Genomic DNA, 23,259 nt, shown 5'->3' with positions numbered 1-23,259 from the left:
TGTTCTCTATAGAAACATGTGGAAAATTCAGATAAATATAAAGAAGAAAGGAAAAAGAATCAGGCATTCTTCTACTCTCTGCAATGGTTTATAGACTCTGCATACTTTTAAAAATACAGATTCTTGAACCTCACCCAAAGCATCTAGTTTGGTAGTTCTGAGATCTGCTTTTTAATATGCAGCCTGAATTACTCGGATGCACATGGTGAATACATCACACCTTGAGACACGCTCATGGAAAAACTGGTTAATGTTATGGTGTTCATCTTTCAGACAGAAAATGTGCTTTGACTTTCAGATAGAAATAGTTACATATACACACATATATAACTCCTGTGTGTATGCACACATAGTTTGTGTCTTGCTTTTATCACCTGTTATCATTCCTTGTACGTGCATACACTTTTATCATTGGAATCCACTTCCAAATTTGAACCCCAGTTTAGAGAACTAAAATCCTGAAGACACCCCATCATTATTGCCAAGTGAAAGTTTCACTTAAAGCATTTTTGTTTTCTTCCTAATAAGCAGATTCCATGTGGTTTGTTTCTTTTACCTTCTGTTTTGTTTTTTTTTTTTCCTTAAGCAAGTGTGATAGCGTCACAGTCTGAGGCACAGTGGTAACGGAGTGAATGCAAAGTAAAATACAGTCATGCAGTCAACCCCAAGCTATCCGTTTCACAGTATCTCCCTCCCCACCATCGAGGTGTCTCACATGGTGTGCCTGAATGAATAAATGTAGGGCTCAGTGGGAAGTCTTGGCCATCTGTTCCAATCCACCCCCTCCCCCACCTTGTAGATGAGGAACTGAGGTGCCAAGAGAGTAAAGGTTCGTGCCCGAGGTCACACAAGCAGTTTTGGCAGAGTTGGGGCAGTTTGACAGCTCTTATAAAGGGCTACAGCGCTGTAGTTTTCCCCAATAAAGAGAAGTTTTGTTCATTTGGCTAAGGTGTAGAAAAACGGGAACCTTCATAGATCTCTGGTGGGAATGTAAAATGGTGCAGTCACTTCAGGAAGCAGTTTGGTAGATCTTCAAAAGGATAAACAGAGATGCCATATAATCCAGCAGTTTTATTCTTGGGTATATATCCAAAAGAAATAAAAATATATGCCCACACAAAAACTGCCTACTTGTTCATACTATGCAAAACGTATAAACAACCCAACCGATGAAAGGGTAAGTAAAATGCAGTATATCCATACAGTGGAATGCTATTTGACAATAAAAAGAAATGAATTACGGATAAATGCTTCATCAAGGATAATCCTCAGAGACATGCTAAGTGAAAGAAGCCATTTACAAAAGACCAAATATCGCAGAGTTCCACTTAGGTGACTGTAATGGATAAGGAGTTTCTCTTTGGGTTGATAAAACTGTTCTACAGTTGATTGTGGTAATGATTGCACAACTCTGTGAATACACTAAAAAAAATGCTGAATTGTATACTGTAAATGGGTGAGTTGTATAATATGTGAATCATATCTCAATAAAGCTGTTAAGAGAGATGTTTACTATCTGAGTTCACTTTTTCAGCCCCTCACTCAAAGAGTCAGCTGTGAATAGTCTTTCTCTCTCTCTCTCCTCTCTGAGACAGGGATGAAGGTCCGAAGCCTGCTGTTAGCCTCAGTCGGGGGAGGCAGTGTTTGACAGTTATTAAAAGCTCAGGCTCTGCAATGAGACTGCACTGGGGCAGGCCCCATCCAGCGTTGACTGCTTTGAGATCTTGGGGCAGATCCTTTGCTTAAACTCTCCATTTCCCAGTGTTGTTTTTTTTGTTTGTTTGTTTGTTTTTCCACTGCAAAATAGGGGCTAATAGTACATACTTCATATGGTTGTTAGGAAGATTAAATGAGATAATCCATTTAAAGTGCTTAGTACAATATCCTGTAAGTGGTGGCTGCTTTTTCCTAGTCCTGAGAACCACCGCTGCTTCCTGAAGAAGGGCAAGAGTACATGGGAGCAGCGCCCCGACCAGCCCCCAGCCCCGTTGTTCAGGAGACCTTCCAACCCTTGCAGAGAAAAATACTTTGATCAAGTAACACTTCCCAGGGTTAGTGACACAGATTGCAGATTTTAAAGGGCCCCTGCTACCTCTTTGAGTGATAATAACAGGACAATTGAGTTAAATTTTCATAGTTGGGACCTCTTGGTGTTGCCCCCTGGCCTACTGGTTGACTCGGGGCCTTGCATGGCTGCTTGGCCTGAAGTTAGTTCAGTGTAGCTCTGTTATCTGTTCAAGCCAAGGCAGTCTTCCTTGGGAGTGTGCAGCTGTGTGTCCATATATTCCCAATAGAAACAGGAAATCAATGCAAATCAATTATGTTTATTATTATGGAGCAAATTCTAGTTAGCAAAACTGCCTGGTGCCAAATTAAATGAAATTAAGAGTCACAATAGAAATTGTGTCCCATTTAAGAGATACATTAGGAGATATATCCCCACTTTAAACACCACTGAGATTCTTGTTCCTTTTTTACTTCCCCTTCTGCCTGCAGCGTTATCCTTTGGTTTGTCTCTTCCTGTTGGAGCCCCAGAGCTCCTAATGGAAGCACTGCAGAAATCAACTCTAGGCATTTTAAAACGAGGGTTAGACGTGGTTTCTCAGCTGCCTGGTGAGCTGGAGCATTGTTAGAAAGCAAAGGGATTGAGCTTTAAATGGCTTAATAAAATTAATACATTGTGATGTCTTTCTCCCCTGGTTCCAGCTCCTCTTGGCACCGATAGAAGACTTGATAATTTACTCTGCCAAAGCTTGAAGGGCTGATTACGTGGCCAACATGGAGAAGGGAGTGGAGCTGTCAGGGCTCCCCATACCAGCCATGCTTCAGGTTTCCAGTGCAGGATTGTATTTGACATTTAATTTAGGAGCCTAGATATAATACTTTACTGTGATAATAGTGATAAAAACCACCCAGACTTTTATTTAAGGGACTACTTCTCCCCTGTCCCTCTCCTTTCCCCTTTCCTATTAGTTCAACCTTTTGTTCAGCTAGGAAATAAAACTGAGGTTTGCTCAAGGAAAAAGATATTTCCTTTGATAGATTAAGGCTAAAGCTATACAGTGCAATTCTCAGTCTACCTCAGGTCTGTATGTAGACGCTTGTAAATATATATACAGTCTTCCCTCTATGCCCACAGGGAATTTGTTCTAGGGCCTCCATGGATACAAAAATTGAAGGAGGCTCAAGTAAGTCTCATGTAAAATGGTATAGTATTTGCATATAGCCTATTCACATCCTCTGGTATACTTTAAATCATTTCTAGATTACTTATAATACCTTGTACAATGTAAATGCTATATAAATAGTTGTTATACTGAAGAAGCACACCTCGTTTTATTGCACTTGTGCTTTATTGTGCTTCACAGATGTTGTGTGTTTTACAAATTGAAGGCAAGACCCTGTACCAGCAAAAAGATTACAGCTTGCTTTATTGCAGTACTTGTGTGGGCGGGGAACAAACTTTCCTCTACCCTCAAGATTCTTCTGGCTGGTCTAATAATCAAATGGACACGAGACGGATTAGCAAGAGAAAAATAACCAAGTTTAATACACACATACGTATGGGAACCCTGCGTACACGAGAGAGTCAGAGACCCCACATGCAGGGAAGGTTCAGAGGTAGAAAGGGGGGATTGAGTTATATAAGATATTCTGAGCTAGGGATGAGGTAGAGTACCTTGGGGGCCTCAAAGGATCTTTGCAGGATGATTAGAAGGGCAGATATTTAGTAAATAAAAGTTTGCCCTGCTATATGGGTGGATTGAAAAGGTTATCACTGATAATCTCTTATGGGCAAGGTCCCTAATTCGAACTCTTCTAGGTAAAGGGAGGGGAAGAAATTTCTCTTGAGTCCGAAGCTAAAATTTCCTTTAGCTCAAAACAATCTGCGCATCACAGAAACACATCTTGGAGTGACTGTGAACCTCCCCTCCCTCTGCCACACACACTTCATTGCAGTGGTCTGGAACTGAACCTACAATCTACCCAGGTATGCTTGTATTCTTTAGGGAATAATGACAAAAAAAAAAAAAGTCTGTACATACTCAGTACAGGCGCACATCATAGGCCTAACTACACAGTGCACACCAGCAGCAACGTGATTTTTTTTCAAATATTTTTGATCACTAGTTGGTTGAATCTGCCGACGCAGAACCCTAGATGCAGAGGGCCAACTGTAATATAAAATTTAAGAACCATGCCTCTTACCTGATCCATTCTGCGTTTAGCCAAAGGGCAAACCCCATCTGGTCTCTGTGGCTGTGTAGAGAACTTCCATTCAACCGAGTGATCCCGTTAATGACTCTCCGCTTGTTGGATGGCTTGTTTACTGCTGTAGTGGGTGAAATAGATTCTGTGATACCTCCTTAATTTCTAACGCAACCTGTTAGTTAGACATTATAATCCCCATTTTACAGATGAAGAAACAAAGGTTTAAGAGGTTAAATGACTTGTCCAAGGCCACAGGGCTGATGAAGCCAGTACATTTCCTTTTTACGATTGCTATATGGAGTTAGTAGTTATAGGAAGTTACTAACTTTTTACCTGTAGAAGATGTATTGGGAGTAGAATGCCAATACAGAGTTTGTTCAGACTTTCGGGGGGAACACTATTTTGAGCATGACACAATTTCCTTTTATGGTGAAAGAGCATAGACACTGAGGTCCGAGGACCTGAGACTTCTCTCTATCACTTGATTTGTCTGAGCCTTCAGTTTCATCTATAAAAGATGACTAATCATATTAGGTTTTTATTCATGTGTACCCTGAAAACAAATTTTTGCAGAGGAGATAAGAAATGATGGATAAGATTAGTATCATGGCTTTGGAGGTCTGAAAGGTATTTTATCAACTGTAGTTAGTTAACAAGCCCTGTGGTTCTTAGATAAGCAGATGGTTATCTGAAGTGGGTGTAATAGTGTTTCAGTCTGCAAAAGAGAGAAAATAAGTAAGTCCTCAACAGCAGGTTCTGCAACTTTAAGCGAAATGACGTATCATGAGACATGTTTTACCGCAGGCTATTTGATATAAACGAAAGTTCGGCTTCTGTGGCGTCTCAGCGACATGACAATGAAACGACATTGCATGAAATGACATTATCAACTGAGTGCCTGCTCTGTGGGAGAGGCGAGTTGTGAGATTGAGGAGCTGACCATCTGCAGGCTGGGTGTAGGTGCTGAGGAGCAGGATGTGACCCGGCTCTCCGTGAAGTAGACCATGTGTGATCTTACCAAACTAGAAAAGGTAGCCATTTCTCCCTGACAGCCTGTGGCCGTTTACTGAAATTGAGGAAAGGAGCTACTGACTGACATCCTTACTCTTAAATGCCTAGGATGTGTGAAAAAGTCCTCCCGGTGTTCCTTAGGGAAACTAGGATCTGTGCTCCCAAGGGTGTAGACTCTTTGTCTCTTAATTGGGGGCGCTCTGTCTGTGAGAGCTCAGTTGGGACCACATGAGAAGCACCCAATAAATGTTCACGGTGACTATTATTTGCATCAGTTCTGCTGATGTTCCTATGTGCCCGGAGTCCTAAGTTCTTTCCATATATTATTTTGTGTAAATGTCACAAAAATAGCTATGAGAACAATATTATTACCCCTCTTTTTAAAATGAAGAAACTCTTACCTTTCTGAGCTTCAGAGCCTCTATAGTTAGAGGCAGTCACTACTCAAACTTCTTTTCACTACCACAGCTTTAAACTATAAAACAGTAAAACTACAAGCTCTACTGTTTTCTCTGTAGCAAAAAAGATGCAGACAACACAAGACCTACATCTCAGTGCCCTTTCCTGAGTATTCCTGGTGGTGGGCATTTGTTTGGGTTTTATGGTTTCGGTAGCTATTTGTAATAGCCGTAGTTTTGCAGGGAAGGGGTTTGGGTACAGAGAATGGACTGGAAGTGGAGGGGAATTACTTTCATCTTCAGTAGATAAAATAGCCTTTCTTTGTATATTCAAGTCTGAGATGCTTAACATAGCATAATTTCTGTTTATTGGCCCCCTGAAACTTTCAGAGTCAGTTTTCACCTCCCGCTTCCTGTGCAGTAATTCCTGAAGCAGAAGCTGCCTTTCTAGTTTATGCCCAGGTTATGGTGAAAAGAAAACAAGAAAACAAGGTGGATTAGCAGCTCTTGCTCTTATTCTTGTTTGTTACAGGTTCTGGGTTTCTCTGGGGACTCATTTTTCTACTTTTACATTTCTGTAGGGGAGTTACCCAGAATTTTTTTCTGTTCACTCAGGAAAAGTGATGCGCAGAAGTTTGTGATTGCTTTCTTCATTACCACCCTGGGGTCAGGCAAAGAGAGAAGCATCTTAAAAGCAAGCAGTAGTATTGATTCAGAGTGAGTCCAGCGTCCCATTGAACTGTCCTCTGGTGCCTCCAGTTCCGTGCCATGACACTGGCTTACCATCAAGTCGTCATGGCAATGAAGTCATAGCAGCAGGCAGCATGAATAAGGAGCCTGGCAAGGAGAGGATGCTTAGCCATGGTTCCACAGTCGTAGTGGTTAGCTCTCCATCTCTCACACGAAGAACTGCTTGTCATTCTGCTGTGGCTACCTCTCTCAGAGGATGAGGGCGGGCACACAGTTGTGTTCCACTTCACAGCTGATTAACAGATTCAATTCAAGTGTTTATTAGGATCTTTCAAGTGCAAAGCCTCTAGGAAACGTTGTCCTGAGCCTCTGATGTTGTGTTTGTGCACACACATGTGTTTGCATGTATATTTATGTCTGTATGTGAGGGAGGGAAAACCATGAAAGGGAAGAGATTCAGAAGAAGAATATTACAGAGTTGTGCGCATGAAGCTGTTAAAGAACAGGCAGGTACTTAGGCTCACGTACCAAAATTTATTGTCTCAGGAAGAAGCACTCGATAGAAATAGAAGGCTGGACTATTCTGAAATGGAAGGCTAGAAATACGGGGCTCCTGTCTGAGACAATGTTATTCTGAGAGTCAAAGCCAAGCCAAAGACTAGATAAGGAAAGGAAATGTTTAAACACCAAGGAGGAGGGAGTGAGGGGCACATGTAGTTATTGAGTCTGAAGGGCAAAAGTGGGATTTGAGGTCAAGTATAGAAAGCCAAGAATTGAGGGCCAAGTGGAGATGAACAGGAGAGAAAACTGTTCTAGAACAAGTTGGAGGTAAGATAAAGATCCTAAACAACTTTTTTAAATCACCCAGAAGCTCTTTGTGACTTAGAGTTTTGTTTCAGCTTAGTGGTACAGGCAAGTGGGACTGGATTAAAGGGCCTAGGTGGGATAGGCTGGTGGTATTGAGCATCTTTCCTGTGCTTATTTGCCATCTGTGTATCTTCTTTGGTGCAATGTCACGTCTTCTCCCATTTTTAAATTTGGTTGTTTGTTTTCTTATTGTTGAGTTTTAAGTGTATTCTTTGTATATTTATCACATGTGTCTTTTGCAAATATTTTCTCCTAGTCTCTGACTTGTCTTCCTATCTTAACAGTTTCTTTCACAGAGAAATTTTTTAATTTTAATAAAGTCCAGCTTATCAATTATTTCATGGATATTGCCTTCAGAATTATGCTTAAAAAGTTGTCATTCTACCCAAGGTCATCTAGATATTCTTCTATGTTATCTTCTAGGAGTTTTATGGTTTTCCATTTTACATTTAAGTCTGTGATCCATTTTGAGTTAATTTTTGTGAAAGAGGTAAGGTTTGTGGCTAGTTTCTTGTGTGCGTGTGTGTGCGTGTGTGTGTGTGTGAATGTCCAGTTGTTTCAGCACCATGTGTGAAAAACACTTCTTTTCTCCCTTGTTATTGCCTGTCCTCCTTTGTTCAAGAAGAGTTGATTATACAAGGTCTGTCCAGAAAAAGCCCAGCCATAGTTAATATAATGAGACTTTGTGCAACATCGATGTAACCTGGCAGCCAAGGCGAGAGGACTGGAATGTGCGTGTGTGAACAATGATGACATCACTGTACTAGTCAGTAGGAGTGGTGGACACCATTGAGTGAGCATGTGTACTGTGTGGCCATCACATTCAAAGTGAGTGAGCAAATAGAGCAACAAATCTGCATCAGATTTTGCGTTAAGCTCAAATGTTCCTCCGTGGAAACTATCAGGATGATTCAGAAGGCTGTAGCAATGGGCAGCTGGTGACAGGCAGCTTCATCACCACAATGTGCCTGCTCATGCGTCACATCTCATGCAGAGTTTTTGTGGCAAAACATCAAATCACCCAGGTGACTTTGCCCTCCACATTTCTGGCTTTTCCCAAAAGTAAAATCACCTTTGAAAGGGAAGAGATTTGGGACTGTCGATGAGATTCAGAAAACTAGGATGGGGCAGTTGATGGTGACTGGGAGAACTGTGTAAGGTCCCAAGGTGCCTGCTTTGAAGGGGACTGAGATGTCATTGTCCTGTATACAATGTTTCTTGTAAATTCTTCAATAAATGTCTCTATTTTTTCATAGCACAGGGCTGGATACCTTCTGGGCAGACCTCGTATTTATGTAGATCTATTTCTGGGCTTTCTCTTCTGTTCCACTGATATATTTGTTACTTCACCAGTACCACACTGTCTTGATTCCAGAAGGGGTTTTTTGTTTGTTTTGTTTTGTTTTTTGTTGATTCTTCCAGATTTTCTACAAAGGTGATTATGTTGTTTGTGAACAAAGACAGCTTAATTTCTACCTTCCCAATCTGTAAACTTTTATTTTCTTTTTTGTCTTACTTCATTCAGTAGGACTTTCAGTATGGTATTGAAAAGGGGTAGTGTAAGGATACATCCTTGCCATATTTCTGATATTAGCAGGAAAACTCTAGGTTCTCACCATTACATTTGATGTTAGCTGTAGATTTTTATAGATGTTTCTTATGAAGTTGAGAAAGTTCTCCTCTATTCTACTTTGCTGAGAGTTTTTATCATTAATGGATGTTAGATTTTGTCAAATGCTTTTTCTGCATCTATTTATATGATCATGTAATTTTTCTTCTTTAGACTATTGATGTGATAGATTATATGAATTTAGATTATATTAGATTAAATGTTGAACCAGCCTTGCATACCTGAAATAAATCCCACTTGGTCATAGTATATAAATTATTTTTACACACTGTAAGATTCAATTTGCTGATATTTTATTGAGGAATTAACTTTTTTAAGCTGCATTTAAAAAATAACTATTGAATAAAAATATGTTATATATTATTATGGAAGACAGACAAAAAAAATACTCTTAATCCCATCACTCATAGGTAACCGCTCTCCAATATTTTGGTCTATTTTTATAGTCTTTTATAATAGAAATAAGAGCAACAGCAACTTTGCTGAGTGGCTACTTGAAGTAACTAAGTGGTAACCAGGGTAGAAGCCCCATGGTGCTCTGTTAACAAAATGGGGTGATAAGGGGAGGAAAGGGGATGCAAATGAGTGCTTCTGTCTAGGGCTTCTGATGAAGATAAGAAAAATGGTTTAAGGAAGAGATGAAATGTACACTTTAGTAACCCTTTCTCCACCCCTCTCAACACCCCACTGTGAAATCCCAGCAAGTCAGTCCTTTCCCCAGGTTGTCAGGATAGTGCTCAGTAGCACTGGCAATGCTGGTGATGGGATGTAGGTCATAGTCCCCTTCTGCTGCACCTCCAGGCTGCTGCTGGCTAATTTTCCAGCCCTTAGGAATGGGCAGTTGCTTCACTCACAGATAGTGGCTTTTCCACTCACACACAGGAGATAGAGGAAATGGGAGGTTTAGCCGTATGCTGAGAAAGGACTCTGTCTTCCTGCTTGTTGATGAAGCTCTTCCCTTGCCTGTCCTCACTGGAGCCTGACAGGGGTTTGGAGGAGTTCTCTTGGAGTAAAATTAAAATGCCAGAATAAATACTGGAGAGCCTTGCAGGAAATTTGGTTAATAGAACAAGTATTTTTGAAATTTTCAATCTATATAGACTCTGATGCTTTTTCTGTGTGTAGCTTCTTGCTCCTGACCCTGGTTCATCCTTCTCAGTTTATCTCAGCAACACTTTTCTGGAACAGATTTTCCCTCAGCCCATGATGCTTTCTAGCTAGTATGCTTGTTGCTTTTGTAATCTGCCTGCAATAGAAAGGTAAATAAAACCTTTGTTTCCTACAGGCCAGCTAGCTAGGAGTTAATGGCTTCCGGCTATGTCAAACACATTGAAAGGAGTTGTTTTTAGGTACAAGTTCTTAATTCAGGGTTTTATGCATTTAATTATATATGTGTAAAGTGCCAGTCTACATGTTTTCTTGGGTCCAGCCTAGCTTGGAAATGCTAAGTACAAGAGCATATAGAAAGTGCCATGGGATGAGACTTAACTGTTCAGATGTGCATCCTTTATCCCAAGATTCACGTGGTGAGGGTAACATCACAGAGGGGATGGCAACAGAAGCAGCCTGTTAACTGAGGAAACATCTTAATTAAGAAGAAATAAATATGAAGAACCCAAAGCAGGCAGTGAGGGATTATTATAGGAAATATGTTGTAGAATAAAGTGCACTGGACTGTCCAGGGGAAAGTTGGGTTCTAAACCTGACGTTATTACTGCACTTCTCTCTGGCCTTTCCTCCCCACCTATGCAGTGTGGAGGTCGGACCTGTTATAATGAAGACAGTCAGATATTTAATAGTTCGGACCATTCCCAAATAAGCCACTGATTTTTTTCAAATTACAATCCTATGCTTAAGTAATGACATAGCTTTTCACCCTAATGCAGCTGTAACAAAGATATATCAATATACTTGTAACCTCAGCCCTTAAGGTTTCAACAACTTAAGGGCCAATCAGTTGAAAAAAGGGAGAAAACTCCTTTTAGGTTTCATCCATGTAGAGAGGACACAGGTCCCTTGGGTGAGATTTTCTTGGAGACCAGAACCAGTGCCCTAGGAAGTTACTTCAAGGTGGAAGGGGAGATTTTTTTTTAACCAGAGTAGCTGTTACATTTTGGGGTGAAGGAAAGGGAAGTTCCCTGACTTCGAAAAGGTTTCGCAGATTCTACTAGATGCTATATAAAAGGAACCTTTTACATCACCAGTTTTATCGTTATGTGACACATAATGCCTTCTCTCTACACATATAGAATTTTCTCTTTCTATGTAGTACAGCATGCAATATTGTCAATAATATGAGTCTGTCACTCTCACCTTTGGGGAGCTATGGGACAAAGACAAGAAGCCCTAAGAAACCTACTCAGAAATGATGTCAGTGGCTCCTAGGCAGCAGGTGCTCACAGGAAGGGCATGATGCTCTTGGAGAACTGTAAAGTTTTTAACAGAGTTTTGATGGCAAGGCAGTGAAATGGAGCCAGAACAGGGATTTTAAAAGCTGCCGTTCCGTACGCCTGCCATTGGAGAACGGGAATACTGAACCTGCCATGTGACCGATCCCCAGGGAGTCTCTTCTGTGGGCTCTGAGTTAGAATGCCTTGACCCAGAAGTTTGTTGTTACTGTTTTGAACTAGGTTAGAGAACACCTGGTTGTGAATTAGTAGAGACCTGAAGTAAGAAGAAGGCATAAAGATTTTATGGAGTGGATTATTATGCCTTCAGTTCTCTTTTGTAGCTTGATCTCTATAAAATAAAGTATGTCATGTTGAAAAACCTATGTAAAGCAATGAGAAACAGAAAATTTGATTTTTTTAAAACCACAGTTTATTCACCTACTGTAGTCTGGCCCACACCTTCCTTGACTGTGATGTCAGCTTCCTAACTTCCAACCTCATGTGTATGTGAGGTCTAGTAAAATAGGTTGCCAGTCAGTTTTTATTGTGATCTTTATTTTTAGTCACTTGGAACTGTTGAGAGAGTTTCTTCGTTTTCTGAATGTTGAGGCATTCAGAAGAGTTCATCCCTTAGCTCAGGCTTCCTTGGTTTAGTCTTTAAGAGAAAATCCTAGATCTTATAAGACCTAATTTATTTCAAGGCTAGAAATCCATTGATAAATGATCACCATGAAGCATAACAGTCTTGAAATACATTCAAAAGTAGAAGGAAGTACAACAGTAAACACAATCATAGTTCTCAATCTGATACAGAATTTGCAGGATATGAATAACATTTAACACTCCCCTCCCGTTTTCCTTAGAACCCTGGAGAACACCTGCAGAGACTATATGTATTCCTGAGGGCTTATGTCACTTAGTCACTTAGTCACTTGATGTGTGAGCAGATATATGTCATATATTTTGCATTGGCATTCTTCTGGCACTGTTATATAAGTGGCTTAAAGTATCAGGCCTCTTTCAGTTTTTAAGAGGCCAATTAAAAGTGGCTTGATCTTCCCTCTCATTTAGTCTTCCTTTTCCTCAGTTTCCTTTATGAGGTTCTTCCAGTTTGACCTCTCTCTGACAGACTATTATAGTGAACAGAGCCCCAAACTGAGAACAAGAAGACTGGGGTCCTCTGCCCCTCCTCCAAGTTTGCAGCTGGGCCTTTGTCCTTGTCTGTAAAGGAAAGGGGTTCACATAGATGACAGCTGCTTTCTCTTTGATCTCTAAAATTGTCTGTTGGCCTTCTCTTTTTGTCTACTGTCCCACCTCTTCCCTGTTCCCTACCTCAGCTACCCAGTATGCACAGTTGTTTAAAAATACTCATAAAGTAAATGTGATTATGAGGAAACATCAATAAACAGTTGCTGGCAAGACAGGGAGTTTAGAAGTTCTTATTTTGGTAGTTTCTTACTTTGCCATTCTTATGCCCTAGCCAATTTAGCCTACAGTCATAATTTACTTGGTTTGTACAATTGCTGTTGCAAAATAAAACAATAATATATTTTCCCCCATCAGAAAGTAAAAGTTTAAACACTTGATATTATCTGATACTGGTGAAGCTATAAGGGCCATGCTTACTTTCACGCATTGTTGTGGGAATGTAATTGATGCGTTGTTTTTGGAGACCGTTTGGCAGTATCAATTAGTTTTTCTAAGAGTACATATGAATTGACCAAGTGACTTCAGAGATCTCATAAGAAACTTATATGCAAAATTAAGAGGCCTATCCAAGGATCTTCATTGATATGCTGTTTGTAATAGCAAAAAAAGGAAATGTCCTGTATTTCCATTAAGAAGGGAATGTGCGTGTATGAGATATTTATGCATTTATTTATATATTTGCATATATAAATAAATATCCATATTTATCCTCATCATACAGATATTAAAACTAGTACAAAGAATAAAGTTGTTCTGTAGGTACTAAAATATTTTAAATAAAAGCAAGACACAGGTCCATATGTGAACTGTGATCCATTTATATGAAAACAACATAATTATATAGATAGATATAGGTATAGATACCTAGGAAAGTGGCTGGAAGGATACATGCCAAATTATTATTGGGTACATGCCAACAGTAATTTCCCTCTAAGGAGGGAAATGGTGTAGGGATGGAGAGAGGCGGAGAATGTCATTTTTCATATGTACTCATCTATTAAATTTTTAAAAAGTAATTATGTATTACTGCTATAAAAATGAACAAAAAGAAAATAAAAAAGGAAGGTAAAGTATTACTTCCTAAAGAATGAAAAAGGCAAAAAAATTAGCAGGAAATCTATCAGATATTAGGGGAGCATTGTTTAGAGGTTATTCCCAAAACTTCAGTATTCAGTAGGAACCATGATTTGTATTTTGGCTGTGGCTGCCTAGCACTTACCGTGACAGCTCTAACCTTCCACTTCTTTGTGTGTCCAGCTTACTCTTCTTTTTTTTTTTTTACTTCCTATTGGCAATCTTTTACCTTTATGAAAGATTCCTAGTTCTTTCTTTAATGTTTCCATCAATGTCTATTTTTCTATTAATATACTCATACCAGCTTTCTTTTGGTAGTGTTTGCATGCTATAATGTTGTTGTTGTTGTTATTATTATTATACAATTAATCTGTATTCCTAGAAGACAAGTATGTTTCTCCTAAACAGCATATACTTGGGTCTTGGTTTGTATATTTATTGTTCTTAATCTGACAAATTTGTCTTTCTACTGGATGATAAAACAATTTACATTGAATGTAATTTTTGATAAAGATCCAACTTACTCTTCTTGCTTGTCTGTGTGCTACAGGTAACTCGGGACCAGATGAAGGTTTTTATACAGCAGGAATTTAAGAAAGTTCAGAAGGTGATTGCTGATGAGGAACAGAAGGCCCTTCATCTAGTGGACATCCAGGAAGCAATGGCCACAGCTCATGTGACTGAGATACTGGCAGACATCCAATCCCACATGGACAGGTTGATGACTCAGATGGCCCAAGCCAAGGAACAACATGATACCTCTAATGAAGCAGCTGAGCCAAAGGCAGAGGTAAAGGAGAATGCCCACAATTATTAGTAGCAGGACAGATAGGAAGTCTGTCTGCCATGTTTGTTAGCTCTGGAAATGCCCTCTTGTAGTCCTTAAGTGTGAATGAATTGAGAGCTTAGCCTGATATGCATCCCATATGGAAGTATTGGCCTCTGGAGCCTGCACCCAGCACTGGGCCTGGCAAAGTATTTGTCCACCATGACTTAAAGGCATATGTTCCCTGAGGGCAAATACTTACCACAGTTAGTTAGGAAAGCCAGAAATCAGAGCCAGAGAAAAGAGCTGTTGACAGATCCCAAATCATAAAATGATCCTATAAGTAAAGTAGTCATAGGGGTGAGAACTGGGCTGAATGAGAATAAGTCAGGAAGTGGGGCATAAAGCAGGTCAGAGTGAATGATTTTTGGTCTGACTCTGTGAATACTGAAAGGATTCTTCAAGCTGGTTTTTGTATGGAGCCAGCTGCATAAATTGGGGGCATAACTGCTGGATTAAGAGAGGTATGTGGGCTAGGACATTGCAGAGATCAAAAAAGACAGTGTGAAAAAAAAGCATAAGATAAATGTTAAATCACTGTACAATGAATATAGTCATTATGTTCATTGTTATTTTTTAACCAGAATAAAGGGTCTCAAGACATTTTACCAAACAACACGTGTGGGCATTTAGAATCTATTTCTAAAAAATAATTTAAGGCAGCCAATTTTAAAATATACATAAAATTTATAATATATTCAGCCACTGGGGAGAGGCTGTTGTTCATCAGATTTCATACCACTGTGTTGAAAACTCCAGTTAGGCTGATGCCAGATAGGTTTAGGGTAAGCCCTTATAGAAGAAAACCTAGGAGAGTCTTGTGGACTTTCCAGGACCTACTCAATAAGTTCAGCTTTAACTAGCAGTCTTACATCGGCCCAGGAGAGCCTAGCCACAGAATAAGCAAGCCAACAAATGAGCCAAGACATAATCTAGGAGGCAGGTATTGTCCGAGCCATCTGAAAGGAAAGGTGAGAGCTCATTGGACAGTTGTCCACTTCACTCATCCAAGGCTCTTGATTAGTTTTCTGTATTCATGAAAAGAATAGAATGGGTCTTACTCTTTTCACTTCATTCTCCTCAGAATTAAGACAATGTGTGCTTATGTAAGTTTCTAGATAGGAAAGAGATCACTTTATAGTCATCATTTCATTTAATCCTTTAGTCAGCACTCATTTTCTCCATTTTACAGATTGTATATTGAGATGAAGAGAACTGCAGAGAAACACAGCAGTGATATTTAGTTAGTAGAAAATAGAACGAGGATTCAGATTTAAGTCTATACTATTCCATTGCCTGTGCTTTGTCTCTATTCTATTGAAAAGAACTAGTGTCCTAGACAGCTTTGCATTCCTAAGACCTTTTACACTGTAGAGGTGGTCACACTGTGTCTTAATAAACAAAAGGTTCAGCCAGAGTTAAGATATGGGGTCAGTGCCATAACTCTCCCTAACTCTGCTCAATTGGACCCTTACATTTATTCTGTGTGTTGATTAGGTTGTTTTCAAAAATAAAGATGTATTTTGAGAGATAAACCCTCCTTTTTTATTTTCATTTTAATAAATGGATTTAGGACTTCTGTTCAAGATGGAGGCATTGGTAAACTAGGCTCACCTCCACGTACAACCACAGCAAAAATTACAAGTAAACCACAAAACAACTATCACCCAGAATTGTCCGAAAATTAAGCTGTATGAAAGTCTGACAACCAAGGAATTAAAGAAGTCTCATTCTCAGACGGGTAGGAGGAGTGGAGACATGGAGACACAGTGATGCAGAGACACAGAAGAGGTGGTCCCACACCCATGTGTGGGGATAAAAATTGGGAAGGCTATCTTGGGAGCAAGAGACCCCAGCCCCATACCATGCCCCCAGCCCAGAGTTCCAGGAAGATAAGTTCCTATAACTTCTGGCTATAAAAACCAGTGGGGGTTGGGCAGTGGGAGAAGCTGCAGGATTCGCAGGTATCTCCCTTAAACGGTCCACAACAGCCTTAGGACTTACACAGACTCACTCCCTCTGGGCTCCAGCACTGGGACAGCAGCTTAAAGGGCACCAGTAGCATACGGGGAGAAACTGCAGTGTCTGGCATCAGGGCAAGTGCCAGGGGATAGCTCACTCCCAGAAAACTCCAGAGACCAGTCAGTGTCCATTGTCCCTTTTCAGAGCCCTGTCTACACAGAGCCACAGAGTGGTGACACCATAGCTGAGACTCCATCAACCTGGTTCACATGGATTGCCCCACCCAGGTGATTACCTAAGGCTCTGCCCCATCCAACTTACAGGTGTGCTTCCTCTACAACAGGCCACACTACTAAGACAGGGAGTCAAAGCAGCTGTACCTAATACATAGAAACAAACACAGGGAGGCTGCCAAGTTGAGGAGACAAAGAAATATGGCCCAAATGAAAGAACAGAACAAAACTCCAGAAAAAGAACTAAACAAAATAGAGACAAGCAATCTATCAGATGCAGAGTTCAAAACACTGGTTATCAGGATGCTCAAGGAACTCACTGGGTACTTCAATAGCATAAAAAAAAACCAGGCAGAAATAAAGTTTACACTAAGTGAAATAAAGAAAAATTTACAGGGATTCAACAGTGGAGTGGATGAGGCTGAGAATCAAATTAGTAATTTGGAACACAAGGAAGAAAATGCAATCAGGACAGCAAGAAAAAGGAATTAAAAACAAGGATAGGGTAAGGAGCCTCTGGGACAACTTCAAATGTACCAACATCTGAATCATAGGGGGTGCCAGAAGGAGAAGAGGAAGAGCAAGAAATTGAAAACTTACTTGAAAATATAATGAAGGAAAACTTCCTTAATTTGGTGAAGGAAATAGACATACAAGTCCAGGAAGCACAGAGATTCCCAAAAAAGATGGACACATAGAGGACCACACCAAGACACATGATAATTAAGATGCCAAAGTTTAAAGATAGAGAGGGAATCTTAAAAGCAGCAAGAGAAAAGCATAGTACCTACAAAGGAGTTCCCATAAGACCTTCAGCTGATTTCTCAAAAGAAACTTTGTAGGCAAGAGGGGTCTGGCAAGAAGTATTCAAAGTAATGGAAGGCAAGGACCTACAACCTAGATTACTCTATCCAGCAAAGCTTTCATTTAGAATGGAAGGGTAGATAAAGTGCTTCCCAGACAAGGTAAAGGAGTTCCTCATCACTAAGCCCTTGTTACATGAAATGTTAAAGGAACTTACCTAAGAAAAAGAAGAAGATAAAAACTGAACATTTAAATGTCAACAAATTCACAACTATCAACAACTGAATTTAAAAAACTAAGCAAACAAGCAGAACAGAAACAGAATCATCAGTATGGAGATCATTTGGAGGGTTATCAGTTGGGAGGGGGAAGGGGAAGAATGGGGGAAAAGGTGCAGGGATTAAGAAGTACAAATTGGTAGGTACTGAATAGGCAGGGGGATGTTAAGAACAGTATAGGAAATGAAGTAGACAAAGACTTATATGCATGACCCATGGACATGAACTAGGGGGGATTGCTGGTGGAAGTGGGGGTGTGAGGTAGAGGGTGGCAAAGGGGGGGAAATTGGGACAACTGTAATACCATAATCAATAAAATATATTTAAAAAATAAGTAAATGAGTTTAGCCCCTCCTCAACATTAACTGCGCTATATTTATTAACTCTGATAGAATTACTCTTAGGGATATGAAGGTAACAAGGCCTAACGACCAGGCTGTGGAAAAAATGGGCTATTAAAAACAAGAAGTAGCATTCAGCAGACTAGAGCTTATACAAAGAACTGTTATCGTCCAGTAGCCTGTCGTTCTAGCTCACCTGGTTATTTATTGATCAGAGTAAATATCTAGTACCTTCCTTTCACTCAACAGAGGTATTTTTTTCTTCCTTTTGCAAGATACATTTTTTAAATTATCTGCATTTTGAATTTGACCAAAAGATTCCTCCCCTAACATTTTATTATGAAAATTTTCACACATATAGCAAAGTTGAAAGGTTTTTACAGTTACACCCACATACCTCCACCTGGATTCTATCAGTAATAGTTTACTATACTTGATTTATTTTACATATATGACCATCTTTCCACCCTTCCACTCATCAGTACATCTTATTTTTGATGCCTTTAAAAGCACACTGCAGCTTCTGGTTCTGGTTCTGAAGGCGATTTCTTCTTTTTGCTCATTGATTATTTTGGATTGTGTTGTTTAGCTTCCAAATATTGGGAATTTTCCTGCATATCTTACAGTTTTTCATTTCTGACTTAGTTCCATCGTGATCAGAGAACATATTGTGAACTATTTCTGTCTTTTAACATTTATCAAGACTTGTTTTATGGCGCAGGATATGGTCTATCTTGGTGAATGCACATGTGCACCTAAAGAGAATGTGTATTCTGTACTTGGGATGTAGTGTTCCATTAAATACCAATTAGGTGTCCAGATAACTTATGATTTTTACTGATTTGTGTATATTGTTCTGTCACCTGTCAAGAGAGGCGTATTAAATTTCCAAGTATGATCATTGAATTATCTATCTCCCCCTTTAATTCTGTCAACTTTTCTTCAGATATTTTGAATCTTATTAAACAAATACATATTCTGATCATCTTTAATCATCATGAAAAGTTACTGTTTTCCTCTAATAATACTCTTTGTTTAGATGTCTATTTTATCTGTTACTGGTAGGGCCAATCCAGTCTTATGCTAACTGATTTCATGGTATGTCTCTTTCCAACCAGTTACTTTCACTCTGTCTCTTGTTAAAGTCTGTCTCTTAGGTAGCATATAGCTGGGTCTTACTCTTTTGTCTTTCTGATAACTCTGCCTTTTCATCGAAATGCTCAGTTAATTAACATTTAAATGTTACTATTAATGTGGTTTAATTTAGGTGTACCATTTTGTTTTGTTTGTTTCTCTGTTTTTGTTACTCTTCTCCTACCTTTTGGATTTCTGAAACATTTGAATTACATTTTAATGTATCTATTGGCCTTTTAGCTTTGTTATTGCGTATTACCTTTAGTGGTTTCTATGAGGACTATAATAAAAATCCTTAAATTTTGAGTCTACTTAAAATGAAATTGTATCACTTCAAGTAAAGTGTAGATGAGACTATATAGGCCAATTTATCCTCTTTCCATGTTGTTTGATATAGTAGCATATATAACAATCTACTTATAAGCTGCTGCAGGACAGTTATGGTTTTTGTTTAAATAGTCATATACTTTTAACGAGATTAAGGAGAAGAGTCAGAATTTTGTATCTGTATATGTACATAATTTTATATACATGTATAGTTTTTAAACAAGTTTGTGACAATTGTTGCATAACTGTAAATTTACTAAAAGTTACTGAACATGCACTTAAAATCGGTATTTTTATGGTGTTATAAGTTATATTTCAGTAAATCTAAAAAGTCTAGATATCCCACCTGCCCAAGTGCTATTTATTAGCTGTTGATTCATGAAGATTATTCTAAAAGTAGCCCATTAACACAGTGTTTTTGTTTTATGAAACCTTTAGCATAGATGAATTTGGTTAGCAAGGAGATTCACAGAGCTTCTGGTTGAAGGTGTCCAAAGATTACAAGGTTTCCTGATGACATTTCTTTTAAAAAACGTGTCTTTAATAAATCTTTTTGGGCCATCTTATGGAATATAGGCTAGGGGATGAGTCTCAATACCAGTCCCACAGGTCTAAAAAGATGGGGGTTTTCCCCTCTTCAGATAACTAAAGTTAGTGCCTTATTAATCATCATAGAATATTTAAAACTTTTAGACATGGCAGAAGGTAAACACGTACTAAATTGATGGTCATCATTAGGTGTTATATTTGTGTATGTTTGTTTTACCAGCCTTACTGAGATATTATACACATAGAACATACATAAGTTTAAGGTGTATATTTGATACATGTATATATTTTAAAATATTACCACAGTAATATTTTAGTAATATTTAGACTAATTAACATTTTCATCTCCTCAACATCATTTTTTTCTTAACATTATATTTAAAATTTTCCTTGTATTACCAGAAGTTCTTCATAAACATAATGTTTGAATCCTGCTTCAGTGATACAGACTTAACTTTTACCTCACTTTAAGTAGTTTCAAACTTCTTACTATAATTCATAACATGTAGGGAACTTCAAAAGTCTATGAGAAATCATGACTTTTATGCTTTGTTTTTCTAATATTTTGCACGTGTCTCACCTACATCAAAATTGACAGCAGTTTTTAAGTAACTCATCTTTATTGAACACTTTGAAAGGATTCAGATTAATTTTCGTTGAATCGATTTATGGAAGCTATAGTTCTCTCTTGTACTCTTTACTCATTTTTTTAAACAAAATATGTTATCATTATAGGAACAAACTTGTTTGATTTTTGGTGACATACATTAACATTGGTGGAAGTGGCAATGAGAAATTGTACTAGAATGCATCCTACCAGCCAAGAGTATTCAGGATATTATATGGAGAGATTTGAGAACACTGCTTAACCTAACAAGCCGTTTAAATAGACGTTGGTGTTTAACAGATTTTCAGTTCTAATAATCTCTGAAACCAGAATTCACTTGTAATGGGGATAGAAATTAATCCTAAATTCTACTTACATCTTGTCTTCCCTTCTTTCCTTTTTTGACTGATCATCCACTGTGTGCCTTGTGCTGTGCTGGGTGCAGTGAATAAAGAGGTGAACAACACACGGTTTTTGTTCTCAAGCAGTAGCAATGTCGGTGTTCTGTCGGTGTTCTGCTCTAAATACTAGCCCAGAAGTGTGAGCCGTGCAGATGTGGAGGAGAGAGGGAATTACTCCATTCAGCCTGTCAGGGAGGAAAAATTTCCAAGTGAGGATTGATCTTAAAGGATGGATAGGAATTAGCTGGGCTTTCAGGCTAGGGATGTGCATTTTCAGGTAGTGTGAAGAGCATGTACACTTCTACTAGGAAGTTTAGCAATTCTCTGAATGTCTGCTGACCTACTCAGAATTGCCTTATAATTATATGTGTGCATCTGCCCCTCCCTCCCTCCCTCCGTCCCTCCCTCCCTCCCATAGTGAAACTCTCACCCCAGTCCTCCCCATGCTTTGTGATAGTGATTATTGTTTCTGAAAAGAACAACATATCTATAAGCAGCAGAGATGAATGAATGTAAAGCAAAATCTCGTGTCCCATCTTCTCTGCCCTTCCCCACTTTACCTAGAAATATTAATTAACAATTCAGGGAAAGTGTTGTACAATAGTGACCATGATTCATTGGACACTTACCATGTACTGGACACTTGCTTAGTGTTTTACAAACATTTTCTCATTTATTGTAATGTATATACCCGTCTGTGAGGTAAGAATTAGGATCTCCATGTGTAGTTGAGGAAAGTGAACCTTGGAAAAGTTCAGGGAATTGCCAAAAGCTTCACTGTTGGAATTGGTGACCAGAAGTTAAAGCTGTGCCCTTCTAACTTAAACCCCTGTCTTCGTAACGATTGTACCACGAATGTGAGTATGAGGAGGACCTGCTCTAAATCAAGGGAGAAAGTTTGGGTACTTTTTTTTGTATATAATGTTCCCCTAGACAATTATATGTTAACATCCAAAGATAATTGAAAAATTGTGTTGAGGTTTAATTGTATCACAGATAGTTATGTAACTCATTATTAAATTCAAATTATATGACTTTTTTCTTACCAGATTATAGTTCCCATAAGACATGCCAGTCGATCAAAATGCCAACAAAGCTTCCACAGTCTCTATACCCGCCCTTCCACCCCTCACCCTACTTTCTCTCTGAGTGCGGATGGTTAGTGCCGTTAACAATAGTGAAAACCTTAACCGTGTTCTAAAAATACTCCCAGTCCCCCAACCCCACACCACCACCGCCCCCCACAGCCCTTGCCCAAGACATACACGTACACATCCCCACTCCCCGGTTTCATAGAACTCAAAGTTCCTTAAACGTCCACTTTTTAAAAACTGCTGTGCCTTGCTCTTGCTAGTCCAGGGCCCTTCCCACTTCTGTTGTCAGCCTGGGAAAATCCTGCTTATCCCTCAAGCGCCAATATCAACGGCACCTGCTCTGTGAAGCCTTCCTGCCTTCTCCAGGGGAGGCAGTGTTTGCCACTTCTGACCCGCACAGCATTCTGTCTGTGTCTTTGATAGGGCCCTTGTCACATTTAGTCATAGTTCACTTTATATCTGTTTCTGTTTGTTTCTCCTCACAGAGAGCTACTAGAAGGTCCGATCATTATGGGTTATTAACCTTTTACCTTTAGCACCTACATGTTGTTGCTTCTTAATGATACTGAATTGTTACTGATAATGATAAAATAACTTTTACTAAGTACATCCTATATCTTAGGCATTGAGCTTGATGTTTATATACATTGTTTTATTTAATCTTCATACTCATTCTGTGATACAGGGGCAATTATTATTCTCCTTTTAGAAATTAGGAAGTTGATGTTAAGAGAGGCAAAATAATTTAACCAGGGTAACACAGCGAGCAAGTGATGGAGTCCAGATTGGAACCCAGACTGTCGACTCCAGAGCTCATTCTTCTTTATACCAATAGAAACAATTACTCAATCAAATTAAAAAGTTCTCTGAGAACCAATCCCAACTGGCTGAAGGGGAGGATTTAAAAGATACCCTGTCACCAAAACGATGAGTGAGGCCTCTTGGAAAAGCCTTGAGAGTCATTTGAAAAATCTAGTTTGGACAAGAAAGAGGCTCAATGAAATGTTCTGTGATCACTGATAACGTTAGGGTCAGAGAATCCAATACCTGGAAAAGTAAGACTCACACATTGTTTTAGCAGAGTGAACAAGGAAAACAGAAAAGCCATTGTTTGTCTGAGGATGATCCGGGTCATCAACTTCAGGAGAGGACCAAGGTCCAGATTAATTAATTAGCTTATCCAAGGGCACATAGCTAATAAGTAACAGCTTGGACTCGAATC

General features: G+C 39.1%; 1 protein-coding gene across 1 annotated transcript in view; it reads left to right on the top strand.

The window, feature by feature from the left end:
* Window positions 1-23,259, top strand: part of TRIM44 (tripartite motif containing 44) — a 112,774-nt gene that overhangs the window by 33,925 nt on the left and 55,590 nt on the right. The window contains exon 3 of the mRNA XM_053923792.1: window positions 14,032-14,271. Within this exon, the coding sequence (XP_053779767.1) occupies window positions 14,032-14,271 (240 nt within the window). The remainder of the gene's footprint in view (window positions 1-14,031; window positions 14,272-23,259) is intronic.

The sequence above is a fragment of the Desmodus rotundus genome, chromosome 5 (genome assembly GCF_022682495.2).
Source record: "Desmodus rotundus isolate HL8 chromosome 5, HLdesRot8A.1, whole genome shotgun sequence".
NCBI classification, from domain to species: domain Eukaryota; kingdom Metazoa; phylum Chordata; class Mammalia; order Chiroptera; family Phyllostomidae; genus Desmodus; species Desmodus rotundus.
Note: the sequence above shows the minus strand (reverse complement) of the source record. Positions and strands in the feature narration are given on the sequence as shown.